Source organism: Macaca thibetana, chromosome 5, assembly GCF_024542745.1.
Source record: "Macaca thibetana thibetana isolate TM-01 chromosome 5, ASM2454274v1, whole genome shotgun sequence".
Taxonomy (NCBI): Eukaryota; Metazoa; Chordata; class Mammalia; order Primates; family Cercopithecidae; genus Macaca; species Macaca thibetana.
Genome location: NC_065582.1, coordinates 129,802,115 through 129,827,373, shown reverse-complemented (window position 1 = coordinate 129,827,373; position 25,259 = coordinate 129,802,115). Strand labels below are relative to the sequence as shown.

The 25,259-nt window shown below is 35.4% G+C and overlaps 1 protein-coding gene across 8 annotated transcripts in view; it reads left to right on the top strand.

Moving 5' to 3' along the window:
• CNOT6L (CCR4-NOT transcription complex subunit 6 like) overlaps positions 1-24,875 on the top strand; it is a 103,390-nt gene extending 78,515 nt beyond the window's left edge. For all 8 annotated transcript variants that reach the window (XM_050790845.1, XM_050790843.1, XM_050790842.1 and 5 more), the window contains 4 exons: positions 6,716-6,867; positions 9,196-9,423; positions 11,886-12,088; positions 17,659-24,875. In XM_050790845.1, the coding sequence (XP_050646802.1) occupies positions 6,716-6,867; positions 9,196-9,423; positions 11,886-12,088; positions 17,659-17,871 (796 nt within the window). In that variant the 3' untranslated portion in view covers positions 17,872-24,875. The remainder of the gene's footprint in view (positions 1-6,715; positions 6,868-9,195; positions 9,424-11,885; positions 12,089-17,658) is intronic.
• The last annotated feature ends 384 nt before the right edge of the window (positions 24,876-25,259 follow it).

Here is a 25,259-nt window from a genome sequence, read left to right as displayed (position 1 = left end):
GGACACAAGTTACCAATATTCAGATAATTGGAATGTAATACAATATTCTTTAAATCATATTATTCTAGTTTAGTTTTGGGGGATTCAGAATCTACTTCTGGATTTGGCAGCACCTGTTTGGTCATCATTATGAACATTTTTTGGGAGTTACATGCATAAAGATACTAGAAAATAGAACTTTGAGTTATAAAATGCCAGATCTCAGCTTTTGCTTTGTCTTTTAACAAATATTATTTACATTCCAAAGCATTTTACAAAATACATTCATACATATGCATATGTTTTTTATATGTATATAATGTATATGTAGAAACTGAGTTGTAAATACCTTTTTTTTTTTTTTTGAGACGGAGTTTCGCTCTTGTTGCCCAGGCTGGAGTGCAATGGCATGATCTTGGCTCACTGCAACGTCCGCCTCCCGGGTTCAAGCAATTCTCCTGCCTCAGCCTCCTGAGTAGCTGGGATTACAGGCATGCGTCACCACGCCCGGCTAATTTTGTATTTTTAGTAGAGGCGGGGTTTCTCCATGTTGGTCAGGCTGGTCTCGAACTCCTGACCTCAGGTTATCCACCCACCTCAGCCACCCAAAGCACTGGGATTACAGGGGTGAGCCACTGCGCCAGGCGAATAATTTACTATTGAATCCAGTGGACTTACCCTTTGTATTAGAAACATTCCTGAAAAAGCAACTGAAAAATAGAGAAATTAGCAGAGAATTGCTTGAACCCGGGAGGCAGAGGTTGCAGTAAGCCAAGATCGTGCCATTGCACTCCAGCCTGAGTGACAGAGCAAGACTCCATCTCAAAAAAAAAAAAAAAAAAAAAAAAAAAGCTGTACAAATATAGGATGTTGTTTATCTACTTCCTTATTTAACCTAGTCTCTCAGCTTACCTTTTCCAGTTAGTTACCTTCCGACACTCCCATGATTACTTAAAGGGACCAAGAACACATCTTATAGCATTTTATACTGATTATAGTAAGAACTTCTATTTGGTTTGGTTTTAACAGTGTTGGGATGTGATCCAGAAGGGGTCAGAGTTAACTTTTTGTGATTATACTATTGTCTTGACTGTGTATTACATTGTCCCTTTTTACCTGTAATTGAATTCAGGGAGGGAATGTTACTTAAATCCTATAGATTGCTTTAGTTTCTTATAGTTGGCAGTCACTGTCCTCTCTCTAGCATTAATTAATTACATCACAGCCCACAAAGTTATTTTTAGACTACAAGTTGGTAAGAAATTGAGTTATGTCTTTATTTGAAGGACTGCTCTGGACGTGTTCTTTTTGCACATGAAACATCCAACCTAATAATACTTCTCAAATCATATAAGGGGATTTTTTTGGTCATAGTAGTCTTTATTAAATTAGTATATGTTCTTTCTTTTTCCATTTGACCTTTTGTCTAGTTTTTTTTTTCCAAAAATGTGAATATACAGAAGAATTCTTAGAATAAAATATCACCAGGAGTAATGCTTTTAGCATCTGTGTACCAGTCACAGAGTATGAGTAGTAAACTAATGTATCAAGAGAGACAAATTTAAGATTTTCCGTATTACCAAGGCTGTATGACTTGGAACAATGACTGGAAAGTAACTGTAAACCAATATGTCTAATTAAGAAGAAACATCTAATAATAGAAAGAATGGCAGAAAACCTCTATATTTCAAAATGTTACCTGTGTGGAAATCTGTGAGACAGACAGTACATGCAGAGTAGAGTACATTTGGTTTGTATGGGAAGGGAATGTAAGAAGTAGCATTGTTAAGGTAGTAGGGATAGAATATGGGTAATTATATCTTACTATATTATAAATTTGTTACAATTATAAACAAGTAAACAAGATAAATTGTAGACGATTACAGCCATCAGCACTAATGCTAGAAATCTCATTCTTTTAAAAGCAGAATACCTGAGAAAGTCTTAAAGTTCAAGAAACATATCAATACTCTTATTTACTAGAAAGAAGGAACTTTATTTGCTTCAACTAGTTTTCAACTCTCTCTTTGGTTTTTCAACCCTTGGTGAAGCTGTAGTGATAAAACTTGAGTGAGAATGTGTGCGCTAAAGTTTCTCAGTGTCAGTGGACGGGAGTATTATAATGACAGATGCATCCTGTTTAGGAAGACTAGTTTTGCTTTTCTCGACTTTTGAAAGCAAAGACACTAAAAAGAAGATACCTTTAAAAGGTTGAGAAGATTTAAAAGTCAAAAGTATGGCAGTATATACCAATGAGAAAGAAGGTTGGAAGGGTAGTTGCAAGCGTCTGATAACCCAGCAGTTGCTCAAGATTTATGTTTAAAGAATTGTTATTTAAATGAAAAAAATCAGTCATGTATTTTTTAAAAAGTTTTATGAACCTATGATCATTACCAAGAAACTTAAGGAAAAGAAAAGGCTGGGTGAAAGTGCTAAGGCAATGAGGAGGATATTTTAATATTATGCACTGTAAATAACAAGGAAGGAATGGACCCACTGCAGACTGTATAATCAGTAATTGATGATCAACAAAAAACAGTATATACAGTTTATGTTTTGCTTTCATGATTTCTATTGAGAAGAATTTTCCTCAAACTAGAAACACTAAGACCAGGTAAAAAGGAGAATGGCAAACCACGAAGGTGAGATTGGTAAGCCAGGAGAGTCACTAAACTGCACTAACTAGTTAGGTTTTCAAATGAAGATAATTATATCTTATGGTATTAAAGATCTTACAGAAGTGTGGTTAGAGAACTGGCAAAGGTAATCTGTTACAAATATTGGAGTAGAGAAATTCTAGGATTTGGGGGATGGATGAACTATCAAACTTTTCAAAAAGACAGACTTGCCCCAGCCTCAGTTTTCTTCATCTTTGTAATGGCAGTAGTAATACCTCCTACTGCAATTTGGGTTCTCCAGAAAGAAGACTCGGAGATAGTTCAGTGTTCAGGAGGTTGTTAGAAATCAACACTTGTGGAAAGAAAGGGGAGGAAGCAGAATTGGACATACGGAGAAAAGTGAAGTGTTGCAGGCCTGACTGCCTCAGGTGACTCAGCAGGGAGCTTTAGAGCTTATATGGCCTGTGAGAGTTAAATCACCAGGGGCCCAAATCCCTGGACCTTTTGCTTTTGATTTCTAATTGGATGGTGATGCTCCTAGAAGTATGTGACCATGAGTAGGCATCTTTCTGCAACTGAAGCAATCCCTGAAGGACTGATGAGGAATCTGAGCAGTATATCTCCATGTGCAAATTTTAGGACTAACATATATGAGGTGCTTAACACAAATCTTGAGACTGGATAGATCCTCAATAATGGTAGCTTTTTTATTGTTATTTTTATTATAATGTCCTATTGAGAAATTTAATTATTTTGAGAGAAGAGAATACATGCTCATAACATTTCTAAATGTTCAAAAGCTGGCAGGGATATTTAATCTGTTAGAAAAATAGAATTACGTCCAATAGAAAAATAGAATTATATCCCATAAATTTGTACAACTATCTTATATATCTGTAAAAAATTTAAAATTAAATAGGATGAAGTTTCAGAGCACTTAATATCCGAATAGGTGAACTAATGAGCGGAAGTTCATGAAGTCATACTTAACTGAGGTAATGATTGCTGCTCTTAGATTATTAATGGAAGGAATAAAAAGAGGGAGGGACAAGAATCAGCTGAGACTGCAGAAAAATATATGTAGCAATGTTCATTATGGCATTAGTTAAAATATGTGAGAAGTTAACTTAAATGTCCAACACAGGTTAAATAAATTATGGCGAATCTGTATAGTGGACTATAATTCAGTCATCAAAATTGATTTGGAAGAATGTTAAATGTTATAGGAAATGTCCCTGATAGAATAGTATTGTTCTAATTGCGTAAAAATATGTGTGTGTGTGTATGTGTGTAGAGAAAAGTCTGGGGAAGTATATTAACTTTTAAATGGAGGTATTGAGTTATAAGTGACTTAGTTTTCTTCGTTCTCATATCTCTACAATAAACATATTTAATGTAATCATTTTTTCCACGTTTTTGTTTTGAAATACCTATAAATGCAGGACTGACAAGACCTGTTTTAAAAACAAAAAGATCAAAACGTTTCAGATATGTATCAGTTCCTGTTTGGCTTATAATTAATATGGCTGTCCCCAAAGTGAAGTTTTAGTCTTTATTAACAAAAATACAGTTAAAAAATGAAGAAGGCTGTAGTTCATTTATGCCCAGTTATAGGTACTGCACCTTTGGGTAAACTTGAGTTGTTCAAGTGAACTTTTCAAAAAGACAGACCTAGTTGTCAGTTCAATTTAAATTTGTTGAGCAAATTTAAACAAATTGTTCAGATGAACAACATCACATATCTTATAAATAACTGATCATTTCTTTTCCGGAGAAGACATGGAGGGTGGGAGAGCATTGACATCTATTGTCAGATATTTAAAGTGGTGTCATTTGGAAGATAAATTAGATTTAATGTATATTCTTTTAAAGAAAAGATCTAGATCTAGGTTTAATGGAAAAAATGGGAGAAGAATACAGGAAAGCAAATTTTAGTTAAGATAGTTCTTTTAATTAGAGTCCTGTGTTCCCCTACCCCCACCCTGCAAAGAATGACCTGGCTTTGGTAGAAGTAAAATTATTCCAGTTCTAAAAATATTATAATTAACAGAATTTTAAGACTTTTATACAGAATCCTAGGTTCCTGTAAGTATACCATAGAAGTTCTGTGAATATTTAGAAGATATCTCAAAAATTAAATATGAATAATTGAACCGTAATTTGACAATGACATGTTCACTCACATGTTTCAAATACAAGTTTTAACACTTTGGAAATCATTAACATGTTCATAAAGTGCTGTTAGTTAACTTATTTTTGATGCAGACCTCTGAATCAAATTTCTTCATGCCTGCTTCTTTTTTCTGAGTAATAGAGCCAGTTATTTACCATTTATAGCTGTGTGAATCAGGATTTTTAATAATACTCTGTAATCAAAACAAAATACAAAAATTAATTGGACACTGAGACTAATGTAAAACTATATCATCTCTGTCCTCTGATTTCAAATTTTTGTATTCATCAAAATAGGTTGCTTGTTTTCAGTGGTTGATTTATTCTAACATAATGCTGCTTTTATCTGTTTTATCTGTGGGAATCTCACCAGAAACTGTAAAAGGTATTTCACAGCTTAAAATTGTTTGAAGAGATCTGATATGGACAATGGTCAATCCTGTCTATAGGACACATTTTGGATCTGCTCACTCCTCTTGATTTCTCTTGCCTTTGTTCAAGCCACCATCATTTCTCTTTCAGATAACCTTACAAACTTTCTAATCTGCCTCCTAGTTAACAGTTCTTTAATTGAGCAGCTAAAGTGATCTTAAAAAATGTAAATCAAATGATATCATGTCCTGGCTTAGAACTTTTATCTCTCCTCTTCAGCATCATTTCATACCCTTCCATTCTTTTCTAACACGTGAACTTGCAAAGCTTTTTGCTGTCTCAGGACCTTTCACATCTTCTACCTGGGATGCTCTTAACCCCATTCCTCACCTTAGTAACTTTCATCTTTCATATTTAAGCTTATAGATTACCTCTTTAGAGGGTAGAAACTATAGTCACTTTAAGCACTGTGGGTTAGAAATAGGCACATAAACTGACCTTTACACTTGTCAGCCCATCTGACACATTCAGAATTGGAGCAGGGAAGGGAATATTGCTTCATTTAGTACAGCATCCTGTGGCATAGTAAGTCAATATTTTTGAAGAAACAGAAACTAGTTTCTGTTTTCAAAGCTTGAAAGTGGGGAGGGGATCTGTTATGAGACTAAGTATGTCTTCTCACCACTGAACACCTAGTGCAAGTAATGTATTTAGTAGGGTTTGATTACTCATAAATATTTAACAAATTAATACGATTAGGCTAAAAATGGTTAAAGGACTTGACCAAGATCCCACTGCGATTAAATGGCAGCACTAAACTAATTATATTAAATCCTACAACTCTACAATACTTAATAACTTGACATTAATGAAGGAAAGAAAATATTATTAGTGTAGAAGCTGTAATCACAGAGAGGGTCATTTCTTCATCTTGCAGAATCTGTTTCTCAGAATACTTATACCCCATTGCAGTTTTCTAGTAAAAGCCAGATGGAAAAATCAGTTACTCCTTAGCTGAGATAAAGGTGTGCCCCTGCATTTTGTTGACAGATACCTTGATGTGGTAGAAATAAAACTACAGACAGGGTAGGTGGATTGTATTCTTTTTATGTTTTTATCATTAACTTAGTTGAGATTGTGTGCACTTTTAAATACCAGAAAATTCTAGCAGTGGCTTAAATGAGGGAAGGGTGGTTTTCTAACACAAGAACTCCAGAAATAGGCAGTCCAGAACTGGTTCAGCTGCTTCCCCATTTTTAGAAGGTTGGCTTTTGCCTTCCTGCTTCTTACTTCATGGTCACAGGATGGTTATTATTTCTCTGAGCACTAGCTGTAAGGGGCAAGATATAAAAGCATGAAGGGATATATATGCCATCTTTGTTAGGTGGGGCCTCTGAGAAACTTTTCACAATAGTCAGACTTCTTGTGTCTTAGTGGCCAGAACTGTATCACATGGCCACTTGCAGCTAGAAAATGACAAGGGAGACAATGCATAATGTCATGTTTCTTTCATTTAATGTCTTTCAGCATGATAGTCTAAGTACCTAAAATTATTATAATAATATACCTTTTAGATTTACATTGGTGCAGAAGCATACAGTGGAATTTAACCAAGTGGCGATGGCTAATTCAGATGGATCCGAAGCTATGCTGAACAGAGTGATGACAAAAGATAATATTGGTGTCGCTGTGGTATTAGAGGTCCACAAAGAACTATTTGGAGCAGGTGAGTGCAATGTAAAATACTCTTACTAAAAATAAACACCATCCCAAGTTTTTCCATCTCAAAACAAGTGAATAGAATTTTGCTGTTACTTATTGCAAAGTTATTTTCTTTTGAGGAAAGTTAAGGGAGATGGGCAGGAAAATAGCACCATTGTGTAAAGCATCTTATATTTGTTGGGATATTCTGTGCTCTCTATCACAGTCTTTTTTACTTACCAGATAATATATGTAATAAAATCTTTTTAAATATGCCATTAATCCCAAGCAGTTCTTTGAAATAGGGAGTATTTTGATTAGGCTGAATTTAGAAATTATGATGACTTAGTCCTCTTTTTGATTCATATTTTTAGCTTCTTGAGTATGATTCTTTTGTCTTTAAGGTTAAGGACTTGGCACATTTTCTCTAATTTCTTTGTTATATCTCAGTCATTTTCAGGGTAAGAGCAGGATCTTTTATCTACATGGTACTTTCTTTAGCATTTTAGATTATTTATAGCTTCCTTCAGAGTCAGAATCTCATTATGTACTTTACACACAACAGACCTTTTTTATCCTTCCTACTGCCTGCCTTTGAGCATTTCATTGTTTACTAGTACATTTTAAGCAAGAAAGGAGTGAGACCACGTCAGGGCTTTTTTTCCCTTGTACTTTTTGTAGAGGAAAAGATTATTTCTGCCTTGAGTATTGATTTGAATTGTTCAGACCATGCATATATGTCAGACCTTCTTTTCTCACCATACATCAATTTATTCATTATCAAAGATAATCTTTGATCGTGAAATTTTGAACTTTTAACTTTTCTTAGCCCCTCCATTTTTATCTACTTTTATGTCCTTTACAATCTTATTCTTCCCAAAGTTTGGTACTTTTTTTTTTTCTGATATTGTGGAGAATTTCTTTTGTAGTTTTACTCTCCTTTTAATTTGCAGATGAGTAATTTTAAATAGTAGACACTTTCACCTTCTGAAATACATACCTGTTGTACTCCTAGAAGGGGAATTTAGTAATATAGTGCTTATGGCTCCCTTGAAGGGGAAAATTTTTAATATTGTGAATACTTAATCTGTAGCTAAAAGTGACATTATAAAACTTCTAGGAAAAGAAGATAGCTTAGAAGATTTGGCTACAGGTATTTATCTTATGATCAAATTGCTTTAAATGTGACTATGTCAGATATAACAGATACTTCAATTCCTTGTTTTCTCAACACTGAAGATAATTATAGCTTGGTAAGACTGGAAAGAAACTTTACCAAACTAGTAGACTTAGAAAATTAGGTCTTTTTCCCCAAAGCTTATATTCCAATAGAAAAATTTGAGATACTTTTATAGAAATTATAAAAGAAAAATTAAATTTGTATGTTTACGGATAGTCCAATGGTTTAAAGGTATGTAAAGTAAAAAGTGAGAGATCCCTCCTGTCATTCATACTCTGGAAATAGCTCTTGTTGATTTCTCTATAGAGGTACTAACATACAGAATGTGAGTATGTATATTAATAGTTTTATATCTTGAATATTTTATGGACATCTGTCAGTAAATGTTAACTATGTTTAATTTTCAAAAATCTTAATGTATTCCATCCACCATTTTGGAAAGTATGATGTTAATGTTTATTTTAACAGAATTAAAAACATAAAATTATAGGAATAAAAGAAAAAACCTTGGAGATATTCTAGTGGAATATTTCATTTCCTGAAAGAATCTGGTTAAATTACTGACCCAAGACTACATAAAACAATTAGTAAGAAAGCCAAGTCTAAAATCCAGGTGTCCAGACTTTTATAGCACACTATTCTATAATTCTGGTTTTTAAAATAATGTTATTTGGGTATATGGTGTGAATTTGTTCAGGTAGCAAATCACTTGCTTATTTTATCTTATATAGGTTAATATAATTTACTGCCTTTTACTACTGACCTATCACAGTTGTGCTGTGTTGTGCTTGGGAAATGCAAGGTGAATGAGTACTAGACAGTAGTAAGAATTTAGATTGAGGTTTAGGTAACTCAACTGAAAACCTGCCTTACTACATTATTGTGCTATTTAAATGACAGATATTTAAAGGGCTGTACCAAATTTGTGGGCCAGATTTAGCCCATGGACTACAGTTTGCCAACTTGATCTAGGAGAGTAACTCCCGTAGTAGGATTACCAGAATCTCAGCCCTTTAGCTTCTAAGAATTACTTTATCAGATAAAAGGGAAGTTATAAATTCATGGAAAAGAGTAAAGAAGTAGCTGTGGATCATACTGAGAAAACCTGAGGATGCCACATTTCTTCAGACATAAAGCATAACTGGGTCTTCTTTTTGTAATGTTTAAATTTAGGTATGAAGCCTATTCATGCTGCAGACAAACAGCTGCTTATAGTGGCAAATGCCCACATGCATTGGGACCCAGAGTATTCTGATGTGAAGCTTATCCAGACCATGATGTTTGTCTCAGAGGTTAAAAACATTCTGGAGAAAGCCTCTAGTAGGCCTGGCAGCCCAACTGCAGATCCTAATTCCATCCCGCTGGTGCTATGTGCAGATCTTAACTCATTGCCAGATTCAGGTATTTATAACATCATTTCCTCACTTTTACTCTTGGGTTCAGAGGCCAGCTAGCTCCTAAATTTTGAATAGATAATTTCTCTTCTAAATTAGGGAAAGTATCAGTAAGAATCCCATGGATGGGACACAGGGTAATAGAAAAGAGTTTAATAAAGAAGCTATTTCCAAAGGTGTTGGCTGGTTTAAGGGAAACAAAGCAATAAATGATGCAGTACTCTGCCCCTAGGGGATTTAGTAATAGATCTCTTTACCACTCCTGTACCTAAAAGGGAAAGTAGTGGGAGCTGTCTGTCATCAGAACTTGGAAAAAATACAGTTGTAGGAAAGGGCCACATAATAGGAGTGATGGCTTTGAATTGCATGAAGCAGTCAATCCCTGGCAAACCAACAAGAAGGGTACCAGGGGAATATATATTCTTACCTCACTCTGCTTCTGTCCTCTGATCTCCTGCCAGGCTGCCCATTGATCAAATCCAACCAGAAGCTAGAGGGGGGAGGGATTTGCAGTTGATGCAATAAAGATCAGCTTCCTAAGGCACAGAGTGTACTGCAGAAGGGTGATCTGAAGGGGCAGCCAGAAAATATTCATTACAGGTAGCTATCTAGTTTAATAATGTTAGCAACTTTTAAGTGAATTCATTAAGTGATACTTGGATACTGTTAGTAGGTACAGAAGAATGATTAAAATTATCGTAGGACTTCATATTACTTCTTGAGCTCCTCTAAACTACTTTATGTCTGAACTTATATCATTTTACTTTTTATAAAAATAGTTTCTGCATTTTAGGTATCAAATAGAAAACATTAAACTATTACTCTTTTGCTAATACCAAAGCATATGTTAACTTTTGTATAGTATCACTACTAGGCTATTTTAAGTTATTTAAGTAAGTAACAATAAGGTTACTATAAGATAACCTAAATGCCTCCATTTGGAATATTAAAAAAGTCACTGAACGTGAAAACATCTTTTTCTTCTTAGCAAATTATGCTGAAATCATTGTTAATAAATATCTGTCTTTAACCCTTAGCCTGATTGGCACTTTAACCACATGCTCCTTTCTTAATCCTTTCTTAAGTTGAATTACTCTCAAGTGCAAGTTTTTCTCCCATTGTATTTGATTTGTTAAAGCCAGTTAGCTGGCATTTGGCAACACAACGTAGTGAAATGTCTTTGGTGCCAGACTGTCATGGTTGGATCCTGATTGTGCTACTTATGAACTATGCAATCTGTGACTAAGTTCCTCATTTTTCCTTTTATTTTTTTGTTTTGAGACAGAGTTGCGCTCTTGTTGCCTAGGTTGGAGTGCAATGGTGCAGTCTCGACTCACTGCGACCTCTGCCTCCTGGGTTCAAGCGATTCTCCTGCCTCAGCCTCCCAGTAGCTGGGATTACTGATGCATGCCACCACGCCCAGCTAATTTTTGTATTTTTAGTAGAGATAGGCTTTAACCATGTTGGCCAGGCTGGTCTCGAACTCCTGACCTCAGATGATCCACCCACCTCGGCCTCTGAAAGTGTTGGGAGTTTACAGGCGTGAGCCACCGCACCCAGCCTAGTTCTTCATTTTTAACAAGGGGGGAATCATGTTATCTACTTCATAGAATTGTTTGTGAGATTTACATGAATAAAGCACTTAGAACAGTGCCTGGCATGTAGCAAATACTAGGTAAATAATAGTGCCTTCTGAGCTATTTACAATACTGATAATTGTGCTTATCACACATTCATTATATCTTACTATCAATCCTTATTACAAATAGAAGGATGACTCTAATAATGCACTAATCATAAGGGTTTTGATACTGTTTTCATGTTTGCTAATTCAGTGGAAGCAGTGCACTTTTCTGAATGCTATTCTTCTCTTCAGCCTTGTATTTTTAGCCAAGTGGTATATTTCTGGCATATAATATTCTTTATAGTGTCAGACTGAGAAAACTCACTGTAGCTCAAAATAAAGAATGATACTGTCTAGCTGACACTAGACATTGAAATGTTAAAGATGCAAAATCTGTTTTTGTTGTAAACGTTTTTTATTAATATGTTCTACTTATATATTTGCAGAGTTGTTGCTTAGAATGGGAAAATGCTAAAGAGATAGTGGTTTGGAATAATTTTCCGAAAACATTTAGGGTTAATGCCTTCCTGGTGAATGCCATCCTAGGTCCTGGAAATTTTTGGCCTGAAGAACCACCAAGAAAACTAAGGATATCTTTGAGTGTTCCTGATATATTTTGTTCTGAAATAGGCAAACATCCTTTGATTCAATTGATTGAATCGTATGAAATGGCTGGTATTTGATTTTTTATTTTTAAATAATGACAAAAGGCAGTTTTATATGGTTCAATCTAAGAAAACCATTCTGAGCCTGGTGGATTAACCTGGTAACAAGTCTTGGCTCTGAAGCCTTGTGTAAGGTCTGAATGCTAAATGGGAGTGTCTCTTTTTTCTTTATTCTACCAGGTGTTGTGGAATACTTAAGCAATGGAGGAGTAGCTGACAACCATAAAGACTTCAAGGAACTAAGGTACAATGAGTGTCTTATGAACTTCAGCTGCAATGGAAAGAATGGAAGCTCAGAAGGGAGAATCACACATGGCTTCCAACTTAAGAGCGCCTATGAAAATAACTTGATGCCTTACACCAATTACACCTTTGATTTCAAAGTGAGTGGCAGCCTTTGGGCAGGTGTAGAAATTATTTCAGATACAAGCATGTAACAAAAAGGTGCAAATTCTTTATGATTAATTGTATAATCTTCAGGAATTTTTAGATTCTTAAATTGTCTAGGCTAAGTATGCACCTAGATATAAGTAAGTTCATTGGGTTTTGTGGCTATTGTCTTAAATTCTTCTTGCTCTCTCGTTTGTTTAGATTTTAAATAATATAATAACAAAAACTTTGAAATGCTCACTAGGTACGAGGCACTTGTCAAAGCACTTTGTATATATCAATATAGTTAACCCTCACCTGCTCAAACCATCCCTAACTTTCAGCAGTAACCTCCCTCCTGCCCCCGACAGAAAAGCACTGAATATAGCAAAACTCACTTTGAATGAATTTATGTAGTATTTTCTCAAGATTTTCTTTCTACCTTCCATTGATGTCTTAGTATCTTTAAATTTTCAGGTTTCTTTTGGGAATGGGGTTAGAGAAGGTTGTACTTTGGTTCTATTTTATATCCATGTATTTGTACTAATATATTCCTAGGCAGTGGAACACTCTAAAAGAAAAAGACATTTTTTGACAAATACACACAAAAAAATGGAAAGGCCGATTGTACAGGACCAGCTCTTCTTTAGAAAGACAGATTGTGGTGGCTTTATGTAATCTCTTTTCCAGTGCTAGTTTTCTGATCACTCTGTGTACCTGTGACTCTGCTATTGTACCTCTCTTTGACTTTCTGGCATTTCAGGCATCTATAGTAGAATCTTACACTATCTGGAAAAATCCAAGTGTTAGAAAGCAGTTTGGTATAAGAGGCCTAGCAGGAATTTAATAAAATGCCAAAGGAAATTTACAAATGGCCTCCCTTACATCTCCAATAACCTTTTTCTGTTTTTGTGTGGGTTAGCTCCTTTCCAAGAAACAAATAGGAGGAGGAAGAAAAGGAATTCATGTGTTGTTACTAATCAGCTTTCATAATCATGAAGTGGAAAAAAAAGTGCTTAGAAATTGAATCTAATTTAGTATTTTTGCTATTAGAAAAGATAATTCAATCCAGCGATAGTTCATTTTGGCCCAGCCACTCATATGTAGTTATGTGCTGGTAAACATTTAATAATGAGCTTTTTGGGAAAAAGCTCTGATTTGTGGTGTTTGCTGATTTCTGTGGTTTAAATACTTCTACTGTAGCAGAATCCAGTCTCCCAACACGATACCATTGAACACAGAGTTAGGAAGAGGTGCTAGAAAAGCTAGTACTAGCTGACTCTAGCACATCATTGCTTTTATGTAAGCTTAAAGGAACACCTTTTAATGGTACACAGTTTCCCACAGCTTAAATCCTATCCTTGTAACTATAGTGATATATATCTGCCAGCGTAACCCAGAAAACCTGTGATAAAGTTCCTGAAAATAAGTGTTTAGTAATTCTGCAACTATCATTATTATTTAGGTATGTGTATAGGTAAAAAGAAAAATTTTTTTTTCTTTTTCACATAGACTTTTTTTTTTTTTGAGATAGGGTCTCAGTTTGTCGCCCAGGCTGGAGTGCAGTGGCAGGATCTTTGCTCACTGCAGCCTCAAACTTCTGTGCTCAAGACATCCTCCTACCTCTGCCTCCCAGGTAGCTGGGACTACAGGTACACACCACCACGCCCGGCTAATTTTTTGTATTTTTAGTAGAGACAAGGTTTTGCAATGTAGCCCATGCTGGTCTCAAACTCTTGGGTTCAAGCCATCTGCCTACCTCAGCCTCCCAAAGTGCTGGGATTACAGGTATGAGCCACCGCACCCAGCCTGGACTTTTTTTGTTTTGAGACAGGATCTCGCTCTGTCACCTAGAGTGGCACAATCATGACTCACTGCAGCTTCACCCTCCTGGGCTTAGGCAATCCTCCCACCTCAGCCTCTTGAGTAGCTGGGACTACAGGTATGTGCCACCATGCCTGGCTAAGTTTTGTATTTTTGAGGGCTTTTTATTTTGGTAGAGACAGGGTTTCGCCATGTTGCCCAGGCTGGTCTTGGGGTAATTTTTGTAATTTGAGGGTTTTTTGGTTTTGGTAGAGACAGGGTTTCACCATGTTGCCCAGGCTGGTCTTGGGGTAATTTTTGTAATTTGAGGGTTTTTTGGTTTTGGTAGAGACAGGGTTTCACCATGTTGCCCAGGCTGGTCTTGAACTCCTGGGCTCAAGCAATCTGTCCACCTCAGCTTCCCAAAGTACTGGGATTATAGGTGTGAGCCCCTGTGCCCGGCCTAGACTTTTTAAAAGCTTATTTCTTCCTTGTCTGTAAATAAAAAAATCAGAGAAACACAATTTGGGACATTAATCTACCTTCCTTAGTCATCTGAATTGGTTTAAATTATTTATTGACAGTCCTTCAAAAGATCTTGTGTTAATAATTGAATAAAAAATCCTATTGAGCCATTTACGTTGTTCAAATAAGTACAGCTAAAGAACTAGAAATGTCTGGCTCAGAGAGTGTTTGATGTTTGGATGTATAAGATAGAATCAGAGAGAAGGATAAAGGTGGGAGAGAGTAATATATGGGAAGATAAATAGGCTGGCTGGATAGATAGATGGGATGAGAGGATAGAATAGTATTTGAAGGAAAGATGGCTAGAGACTAAACTAAGGGCACACATGAGTAGAGAGAATTGAGCTCTTAGTCCAACAGAAAATGAACTTTTCAGTTTTATACATATATTTTGTAATGCTATCCCAATATTGAAATCTATCAGTAAAAGAAGATAGGTAACATCAAATGTAAAATACCTTGTGATCAGCATCGAATACAGATCCATTTGTATTAGTGAGGAGCCATTGTATCAGAGAGGTGTTAAATTTTGTTTCTTGGCTTAGTATTTGTTTACTTTCTTGGTCCTTGAACAAAATAGAAATGTAGAAAAGAGGTATTTAGAGCTCAGATTCATTTAATTGCAAACTGATTTGGAATGAACTGAAGAGTAAACAATTAGAAGAATTACTCCTTTTTCAACATTACTTTCAGACCAGGTAAGTTTAATAAACAGCTTAATTCAAACCTGCTGCTGATCCTCACCCCACGCTTATCCTCTAATCTGAGGGTGTGCCTGAATCATTTAATAAAAGGAAGGGCAGCTTTTATTTTATAGCAAATAGTAAACTTTTCTGTTACATTATGAAATTGGTATTGTAATTTTCTGGCATTCTTTTAAAAAACAAAGCTTAGCATAATGGTAACTCAGACTATTAATATTTTCGTTGTGTTTTGACTTTTTTCCAAATACAGTTCTATAGACTTATACAATAATAGTCCTTACTAATATAAAGAGTGCATTTTCCCACATTATTAGTATTATATCTTTTAAAAAAGAAACTGACTCAAAAGGGTTAAAAATCATTAGTCTGTAACCTCCTTTGTGCCTATGATCAAAGTTAGGGATCCTTCTCATAGGTGTATATGTACAAATACGTTGGGTGAATTCAGACATAACCTGGCTAAGGGTTTTGGTAAGAGTTTTTACTCCGGATATTTCAAACCAAGAGAATGGTTACAAGTGATGCGTTCAATTAAAAACATCTTACTTCCTGGAGTGTTTAACATTTTTTTCTTGGGGCCTACCTTTGCAAAGAATTCTAGCAGTTGATGTGCATGATGGCACTCTAATAAGGTTGTAAGATATAGGAGGCTTTGTTGCCCAGGCTGGAGTGCAGTGGTGTATTCTCAGTTAACTGCAACCTCTGCCTCCCAGGTTCAAGCAATTCTTTTGCCTTGACCTCCCTAGGAGCTGGGACTACAGGTGCATGCCCCCAGACCCAGCTATTTTTTTTGTATTTTTAGTAGAGATGGGGTTTCACCATGTTGGCCAGGCTGGTAATGAACTCCTGGCCTCAAGTGAGCTGCCCGCCTCGGCCTCTGAAAGTGCTGGGATTACAGGAATCAGGCATGAGCCACTGTGCCCGGCCTTATAGGAGGTTTTATTCCACATAAGTAATTGAGATTATTTCATGTGTTTTATTTTAGAATTGAAGCAAAAAGTTGTCTCATAAGGAGAAATAAAATTACCCTGATCCTTGTTAACTCATTTTCTGAAATATCACTGTAAAACTGTAAAACTAGGCATATAACCAAAATGAAGGGATAATACCTTATGATCCTATCATTTTTTGACCATTTAAACTTGGAGTCCCCTGGACTCATGTAAGTTCCTTAATTTGTGGTAAAGTAGGGTTGGATAAGGGCTTCTTTTCTTTTATTATTATTTTTTAAGAGACAGAGTCTTGTTGTCAGCCAGGTTGGAAAGCAGTGGGACAATTATAAGTAGCCTCAAACTCCTGGACTCAAGTGAGCCTCCTGCCTCAGCCTCCCAAGTAGCTGGGACTATAGGTGCATGCTGCCACACCTGGCTAATGTTTGAATTTTTCGTAAAAACCCAGGTCTCATTATGTTTAACCAGGTTGGTCTTGAAGTCCTGGGCTTAAGCCATCCTCTTGCCCCCGCCTCCCAAAGGGTTGGATTATAGGCATGAGACACTGCACCTGAATCGTCTCTCTTAGGAGAGGAGCAGTTTTGGTGTTTTGATATTGGTCAAATGAAAATCAACAAACTGAAATGATTGTGTCCAAAATCTCACAATATAAAAATTTGTTTTCATTAAAAGTTTTTGTGTTTTAAGTAGCCTGTTTCATTATAATACTTTTTAAAGTATTGGCTGGAACTCATGTATAGTATTTGTAAATAGGTTTTTACAGGTGTAGAAATATTTCTCCCTCCTTGGGCTCAGGCTGTCCTGATATGAATAGGAACTAGATAGGAAGAAATTTGATTTTGCTCTCTTGCATACACAACCTGGGATAATAAAAGCCCCCTGGTTTTGAGACTTACTGATCAGACTAATCAAGTCATTTAGCTCTGAGAGATAAAACTGCTATGTATGGCTTCCTGCTGAATGATTTTTGCTGAGTTATCCTTATGCAGGAAGGAAATCCAGAATTTACACATATTCTAGTATTTGTGAAAATGAGTATTTTAAATTAAGAATAGGACAGTTAACTGTGTAGTGTTTTGTATGTATGTAGCAAATCTGGGAAAGCTAAACTAGGATTAGCAAATTCATAAACATGGTTTACTACAGCTTCAGCCAGGTGTGTTTGGATATCTCGATATGCAAATAATTGAAAATAATACCATTAACTATGTATGTGCTTATATAAATATTCTTATTTTCTACTTATTATAGCCAATAGGATTAGTACAGGTTCCATTATATTTATACTGATATGTTAGATTTCACTAAACCAAGCAGGCCAATTCTAAAGATAACTGGACATAATTTAATGTGTTTAGCTTCTCAAATTATCACTTACACACAAATGCAAGGATTTATAATTCCAGTAGCATGCTGTGTTTCCCTATTGAGCCACCTTTATTTCCTGTAATACCCATTGAAGATTTGAGTCTTACTTGACCCACTATCAAGACAACAGGTACCAAAAGAAAAGATACTCAGTTTTTTGTTTTTTATAAGTTATGGATTGTTCTTTATATATCCTGAATTTTTCTTTTCTTCCTATCCCCAATCTCTTTCCAGGGCGTGATTGACTACATTTTCTATTCCAAGACTCATATGAACGTGCTTGGTGTCCTGGGGCCTTTAGATCCTCAATGGCTGGTTGAGAACAACATCACTGGGTGTCCACACCCTCACATCCCTTCAGACCACTTCTCACTGTTAACACAACTTGAACTCCACCCTCCACTCCTGCCTCTTGTCAATGGTGTTCACTTGCCTAATCGGAGGTAGTGGAGTACTGCCCCGCCAAGACGGGGATCTGTTGCTATGGACCTGTACAGTTGTAAATCAAAGTATGTAGGAGTGAAGTATGGCCATCCTTAAGCTGCTTCTTCAGGTTTCTTTCATTATGTGTTTGCTGTAAGACTTTGTACATTTTTGTGCATATTGGTATCATTTGGCAGTAGGGCTGGAACCAAAGTATTACTCTCTTTCCAAAATTTTAATTTAACATGTTTTTAAATTGGACCTCCTTCTTTATATTGTATTAAGAGCCAGCATTCAAAATTGATAAATTACCAATTTGAGGCCCAACAACAGTGTATTTGTTTTTCCAAAACAAATACTTTCTTTTGAGTGGTTTCAGTGAGCCAACCATTTTATAAAAGGCAATTTTTAAAAACTATAAATACAGTATTTTAAACTGAATGATGATATGCCTTCCAGGAAAAACCTTGAATTTTTCCTTTATAACTGATTTTTGGATTCCCAAGTCATTTGCACATTAACAGAGTACTTAAATTTGCTCGTTCTGTACATAAACTATGAGATAGCCTCTACACGTTGTAAGAGAATTTGAAAAATTAAAGATGGTTGTACAATATGCTTTCATAATCAAGCATGTAACACCACAGGACAATTTGTTGGCCAAATGCTAGTTTGGGGTTTTTTTGAGGAATCAATTTGGTTTTTTTGTCCTCTCTATATAACCTTGTTGGAAGTATTAATTCTAAGCCTGTCTCTCAAGTTTATTTATAGAGAAAGAGTAAGTAATCTGTATTGCCACATACCTTGAAAATAGAATGCGGTACATTTAGGATGCCCACAGAATGAATTTTTCCTTATTCCAATTCAACCTTCTTTCTGTTCGGTTGTGCCAGGAAAACAGATGTTATATGACCTATATCATTTTTGCCATTATAGTCAAACGTTAAAGAAAATCTGAATAAAAGGACCTTGATCAAAGTTTCAGATAGGGAAAATCATACAGATACTTTATGTGTTTCCAACATAGATTATGGGGCTGTTGGTTTTTTTTGAGATGACAGTGCAAAGGATTTGGGAGAGAGGGAACACATTTGGGGCAGTAGTTGAAAACCTTGGGCCATTGTCCTGACTCTAGCTGCCAAATGGCCATCATATGCTTTTAATCTTTGTTTCCTTTGTCTGTCAGGGTTGAATTAAGAAGCTACTGGTTTATTCCCAATTGTTGATGCCTTTAGGTATGTTGGAATCTTTTTTTTGCCTAGGAGGGGCCAGTTGAAAATCTGTGACTCAAGAGGCAGTGAACAGAATACTGTTTTCTGGGGAATAATTGGTTCGCTACTTGATGTTAATTATGGCACAGTAACAGGAAAAGGTTGTGTCTGTGTTTTTAAGTTTTTCTTTATTCTGCTTTTTTGCTGCTATAAGAGTTTTCTGAAATTTATATTTTAAACTTTTCATGCACTTTACTGTTTCTAGTCTCAAAATGTGATATTTTTATTAAACAAGAAATTTTCCATTATGCGAATGAAATTTTAAAAGACAATAGCCTATATTTGTGTCTCACTAATATATAAAGTACAGGTCAAATTTAAATTATTTAATTAGTTTTAAATGTACACAATTTGTCTCCTCTTTCAAACCTGACATCTTAGACTGTTTTATTGGTCTTAAATGATACATTTACTTTGGTCGTTTTATGCTAATTTCTTCCATAGTAAATTAATCAGGCTATATAAGATAATATTTCCCCAGAAGGGTAATTTTAGTGGGACGAGGGTGGTGGGATGATGTCATATCATACATGGGATTGCATCAGAAGGGTTCTGTAAAGCCTAAACTCCCTTTTAAAAGTGCCTAGTGATAGAGGCGTTGTTTGTCATCTGTTATAATTGGAATGTCATTGTAGTTCAGTGAATTTTGATGTAAATAAAATATTCTTTTAAAAATGTTAAAGTACCAGAATAAACAAAAAGAAACAACCCTTAAGATGACAGATTTTCCTCAACATGCAGGTTTCCCTTCTTATATACCTCAAGTATGCAACATCTAGCCATGCAAATTGATTACCTGAAGCATAGTACTGGAAAGTAGAATAGCATGAAAAACTTAATTTTGTGGACATTACCTTTTTTTGTAATCAGCTACTGTATGTTTTATTTTAGATCTTTTGTTTTGGGTGGGTTTTCTGCTCTGGAGGTATATGCACTAACAAAACATTTTCCTCCTTTCATATACGCATGTTAATTAGCAATGTGAGCAATATTTCCTACCATACTTCACTCCCAATATTTTTTGAGATGTTTGTATAAAATGGAATTTAAAGTTCACTTATGATTGTATATGAACCACAGAGGAGCCCATTTATTAATAAAAAACTTTTTTAATAGTTAAATGTAGAGGGAAAAAATAAAAAAAAATGGGAAACGTTGTAAACAGCTTAAGTTTATTTTGTGTATGATCGAGGCACTCTGTTGCAGGAAGGTGTGTAATTGGGTTCTCTCTGCTTCAAATGCGCTCTTTCAAACCATTCATTATCCTGTGTATTTTTAATGTGGTTTTAGTAAATGTTGGTAGTAGCTCTGTTGAAGTAGGTAATTGTGTTATGTTTTGGGTGGTACACACTTGGGGCATGGTAACCCAAATTTCATGTGCACGGTTTCCCTTTAGCCCACTGCCCAAATTTCACATACCCTTCACCCTCTGTTCCCTTTGTAAAAGGAGTGGTATCTGTTTTGAGCTGCCAATTCAGATGATCAGAAATGCTGCTTTCCTCAGCATTGTCTTGTTAAAACGCATGCCATTTGGAACTTTGGCAGTGAGAAGCCAAAAGGAAGAGGTGAATGACATATATATATTCAATGAAAGTAAAATATATATTCTCATATACTTTCTAGTTATCAGAATGAGTTAAGCTTTATGCCATTGGGCTGCTGCATATTTTAATCAGAAGATAAAAAATCTGGGCATTTTCAGAATGTGATACATGTTTTTCCTAAAACTTAAATATTTCGATATTTGTCTAAGAACTGGAATGTTCTTTAAATTTACTAAAACAGTATTGTTTGAGGAAGAGAAAACTGTACTGTTTGCCATTATTACAGTCATACAAGTGCATGTCAAGTCACCCACTCTCTCAGGCATCAGTATCCGCCTCATAGCTTTACACATTTTGATGGGGAATATTGCAGCATCCTCAGGCCTGACATCTGGGAAAGGCTCAGATCCACCTACTGCTCCTTGCTTGTTGATTTTGTTTTAAAATATTGTGCCTGGTGTCAACTTTTAAGCAACAGCACTGCCTAAAAGCAAGCAGAGAACAGAATCCCAGCACCATTCTATAGGCAACTTTTTAGAATTCAGATATAGTAAATCTGTTCCAGATTTATGATGTTTTATGTAAAAAAAAATTTTGTATAATAACATAGCTGAATATTTTTGTTTCATTTCTTTGATGTAAGGCGTGTGAACATTCATTTGAATATCACATGTTGAAGTCAGGTATGGCACAATGGGTTCTGAGACCAGCTTTTCCTCCCTTCCCATTTGCCTTGTTCCAAGCTCTTTCTTTTCAAATTACTTTTCTGATATTCATAGGCAGATATTTAATTTTACTAATTAGCATCCTGTGTGAATGTATTAAAGAAGCCACTGTGTTTTAGTGTAGTTGGCAAAAATATAAAAGCTCCGTTTCTTATTTGCCCGTATTTTTTGGTGTCTTAAAGTTATATATTAAATCACAGAGAAGCAACGGAGAAAGTTGAAAGATATCTAAGGCTCATATCACTTGATTCTATGATAGATTTATTAGCATTGAGGATGTGGCACATTAAAACTGGAACATGGGCAAATATAGTGTTCCATTTTAAAATTCTAAGTTTATATTGTTAAATGGGTGAAAATTTAAGTTTGTATTTGCATTTCCAAGCGTTTCTAAAAATCACTAATGCCATCTATACTTTTAGTATGAAACAGCAGAGTATAGAAAGCACAGGGAAGAATAGGCTAAATATGTTCTTTGAAGAACCAGAGACATATAACCATATCATTATGTCATTCATAATACATGGCTAGATTTTTTCTAATGATAAAACTGTGTCCCAATGCTTATTTGATTCTAACCTTTTAAATTCTGTTTCTGAGGTATTTTAATAGCTTTGCAAAATATACTGACCAGTTTTTGGAAAATAATGGTTTTTATAGCAAGCAAAGACTTTACGGCACATTTTCAAAATAGCACTCATACATACTTACATTTTGACAGAAATGTGAATTCTCACATTGGTAAGATATTCTTTTTGCCACCTGCCCTACCCTTTAAAAAAGGTCACTTTTGTAATGTGTAGCAGATTCATTTACGCCTTTCCCTTTGAGTCATATCATGTTTGGAGAACTGTGTGAATTGTAGGTAGACAGATTAACTAGGGAAGCCAGAAACTTGAACTAAAGTTTTGAATTTGTAGACAGATGAGAACTTTTATACTATGGTTGCTTTGGGCGATTCTAATTTTGTAATAGCATCGTAATCACCAAAATTAAATTCAAACATTTTAGTACATCTTTAACCTGTCTTATTTACCAAAGTTCTAATCTGTTTAAGAACAGGATGCCAAGACCGTCCTTCATTTTATAGAGTGATATGCTCACCTTTATTTTATAAGTGTCACCTTAAAGCTTGAGGGTAAAAAAGAAGTAGCCCTTTTATCTATACTACAAGATGTCTTGAACAAGATTCACAGAAAGAAACTAAGCAGTTCTTTCCAGGAAGGTGGTAAGGAAGAGCATGCATATTTCTTGTTTTAACCAAATACCTTTTTTATGTAAATGTCTCTATTAAACCACAGGTCCTACACCAGGAAATAGGGTGATACCAGGAAAATAACCAAGCTTTATGAACCCAGTTGGCAATTTCTTGTGGCATACGTTTGGTTAGACTTGGGTTATTCTTGGAACCAAAGGAAAATAAACATGTTGAGTTCTTTTTTCAACAGACATGAACATTGAAGTAATGGAATATTTTTTAAGCAAAATAGCTTTCACTTTCAAAGCATATGAAATAAGGACATTTGTGCTTATTAAATGTTAATTTTTATGGTACATTGTATAAACTGGGTATCATTGAACTGCATTTAGAAGTATGTCATCAGAAACAAATCACATTATGAAAATGATATACAAATGCCAAGTGATATGACTCTTTTGGCATGGTGGTAGCATGGTCCATTCAGCTTTCAGAATCTTTTGGAGGCTCTAGTTTGGTGCCTATTACTAGTTATTTTTGTTAGGACAATCTCAAAATTTAGATAATTTTCCAGTTGTATGTCTGTCACTTTTAACTCTAAGGCATAAGAATCATGGTAACCCTCTCAGAAGTGGTCCTTTCTTGCTCATTTCAGTTCCGTATTAATTTCAAATTACTGATGTGTTTTCTTTCAAGCTATCAATTGTTATATGTACCACATTTTATTTAGTTTGTAGTTATCTGAAGTCAAAAAATTGGTTCAGCATTGATATCAAACAATGGCTTTGCTTCTTACCAAACAGACTTAGTATCCTGCTGCTTGTTTCAATCTTGAGGCAGTAAGTGATGCAGTATCTGGGTTTGTATTTACTTAGAAACTGTACTGTCCTTTCTCTGTGCTTAACTTGCTAAAAATATATTCCCTTACCTGTGAAATTCCTGAGCGGTGCTCTGCCAACTTTTCAGGGGGAGGGATTTGGATGGCTGTGTTACTGCACACTGGATCTGGAATTGTTCAGGGTTATGGGTGACACATTTCTTAAACACCAGCAGCACTGAGATGTGCACTATGGGCATTCGTACAGTTGTCCAAATGCAAACAACTTTTTCCTCTTGGAGAAGCTGAGATACAGAGTTCAATAGAAATACTTAGAATATTTTGAGAAGGTTGAATGTTTCATCTTTGGCTTTGTTGTCTCTGGAGTGGGGAAGTATGGAGGACTTTTTTTTTTTTTAAAGAGAGTGTGTATGTACTTTTTCTCTTTATAAGGGCCAGGGTGTGTTGGTCAAATTCACCATGGATTAATTTATGTCTTCTGTTGTGATTTTTTTCAACTATATAACAAGTGCCAACTAATTGTCCATGGGACAATCTACTTTTCCACTCAATTTATCGTTTGAGTAGGGAAAGGTACACTTATTTTCATTACCTGGCATTAAGTTAAAGAATTCATTATTTTGCATACATTTGAGTCATTCTGTGGCCTATAAAAGTGTTTTTGTAACTATCTAATTCTAATGGTTGGAAAGCAAAGCACATGACTATAAAACCAAGCAAGGTGTTTTAGTAACTTTTTCCCTGAATACTTGGTAGTTTCCACTGATACTATTCCAAAACAAATTCTGCTGTTCTAGGTTGTATATTTACTTTGCTTTTGTTCTAAGAAAAAGCCAAGGACTAAATCAACTTGTTACTGTGTTTCAGTAATCAGTTTAAAAATCTAAGATTTTTTAAAAATTAGAATATTTAATGAAGTGCCATGTAATTGTAGCTTGCTAGTGTTTCATGTTTAATAGACTGGTTCTGTAGGTGTTTTAACCATTTAACACTCTCTGCCATCCCTGGAGAAAGTGGTTCTACTCTTACTGAACACATTCTCTTTGACAAAATCACCAGCTGCTTTATTTTTCTATTTATTACAGTTAAACAGTTGATGAGGTCTGAATCTTGACCAAAACTGCTCAGCTGAGATGTTTTTCACAATAGACACTGTACAAAGTGTGCGTGCAAAAGGACACGGTTGGTAGTATTTTTTCATTAATGTGAACATTGACTTAAAAAAAAGCAGTCCTGCCTTTTAAATCTTGTGGCAGCTCAGAAGGGAGGTGCTTAAGAACCTTAACTACTATGTCAGATAACAAAATATTTTTTTCCATTTTGGAGATTGGTTACTGCTCACACATGATGTATACGGCTAAATATATGCTTGTTTCCTTGCACCTGTGTACTTCCCTTCTCTCCCTCCCTTTCCTTCCCCTGTAGGCAATAAATGGCCATTTTGCAACTGCATACCTTTGTCTTGGTTTTTGACTCTTTATTTGTGCAGTATAAACCTCTGCTTTTAGGTTGATACGTCTCTTCTAAAGTGAAGTAGAGAGCCGAGATAATTCAGGGCAAAATACGTAATTACGAATTCATGCTACATTTTTTTTTCTAGTGAAAACTACTAAGTACATTGTTTAAAATAAAATCTGAAGCTAGTTATATGACTTGCTTTGCCTGAAGAAACCAGAGCAAAGGGGTATATGTCACTTCGGAGTGGAACTTTAAGAGCCAGTCTTTAATTTGCCATATTTCCTTTTCTTGCCTGTGTGATCATAGAAGCATATGTTGAGATGAAATCTCTCATTCCAGATCCTTAAGTGACTATGATGAAGAGAACTCCCCTGCTGT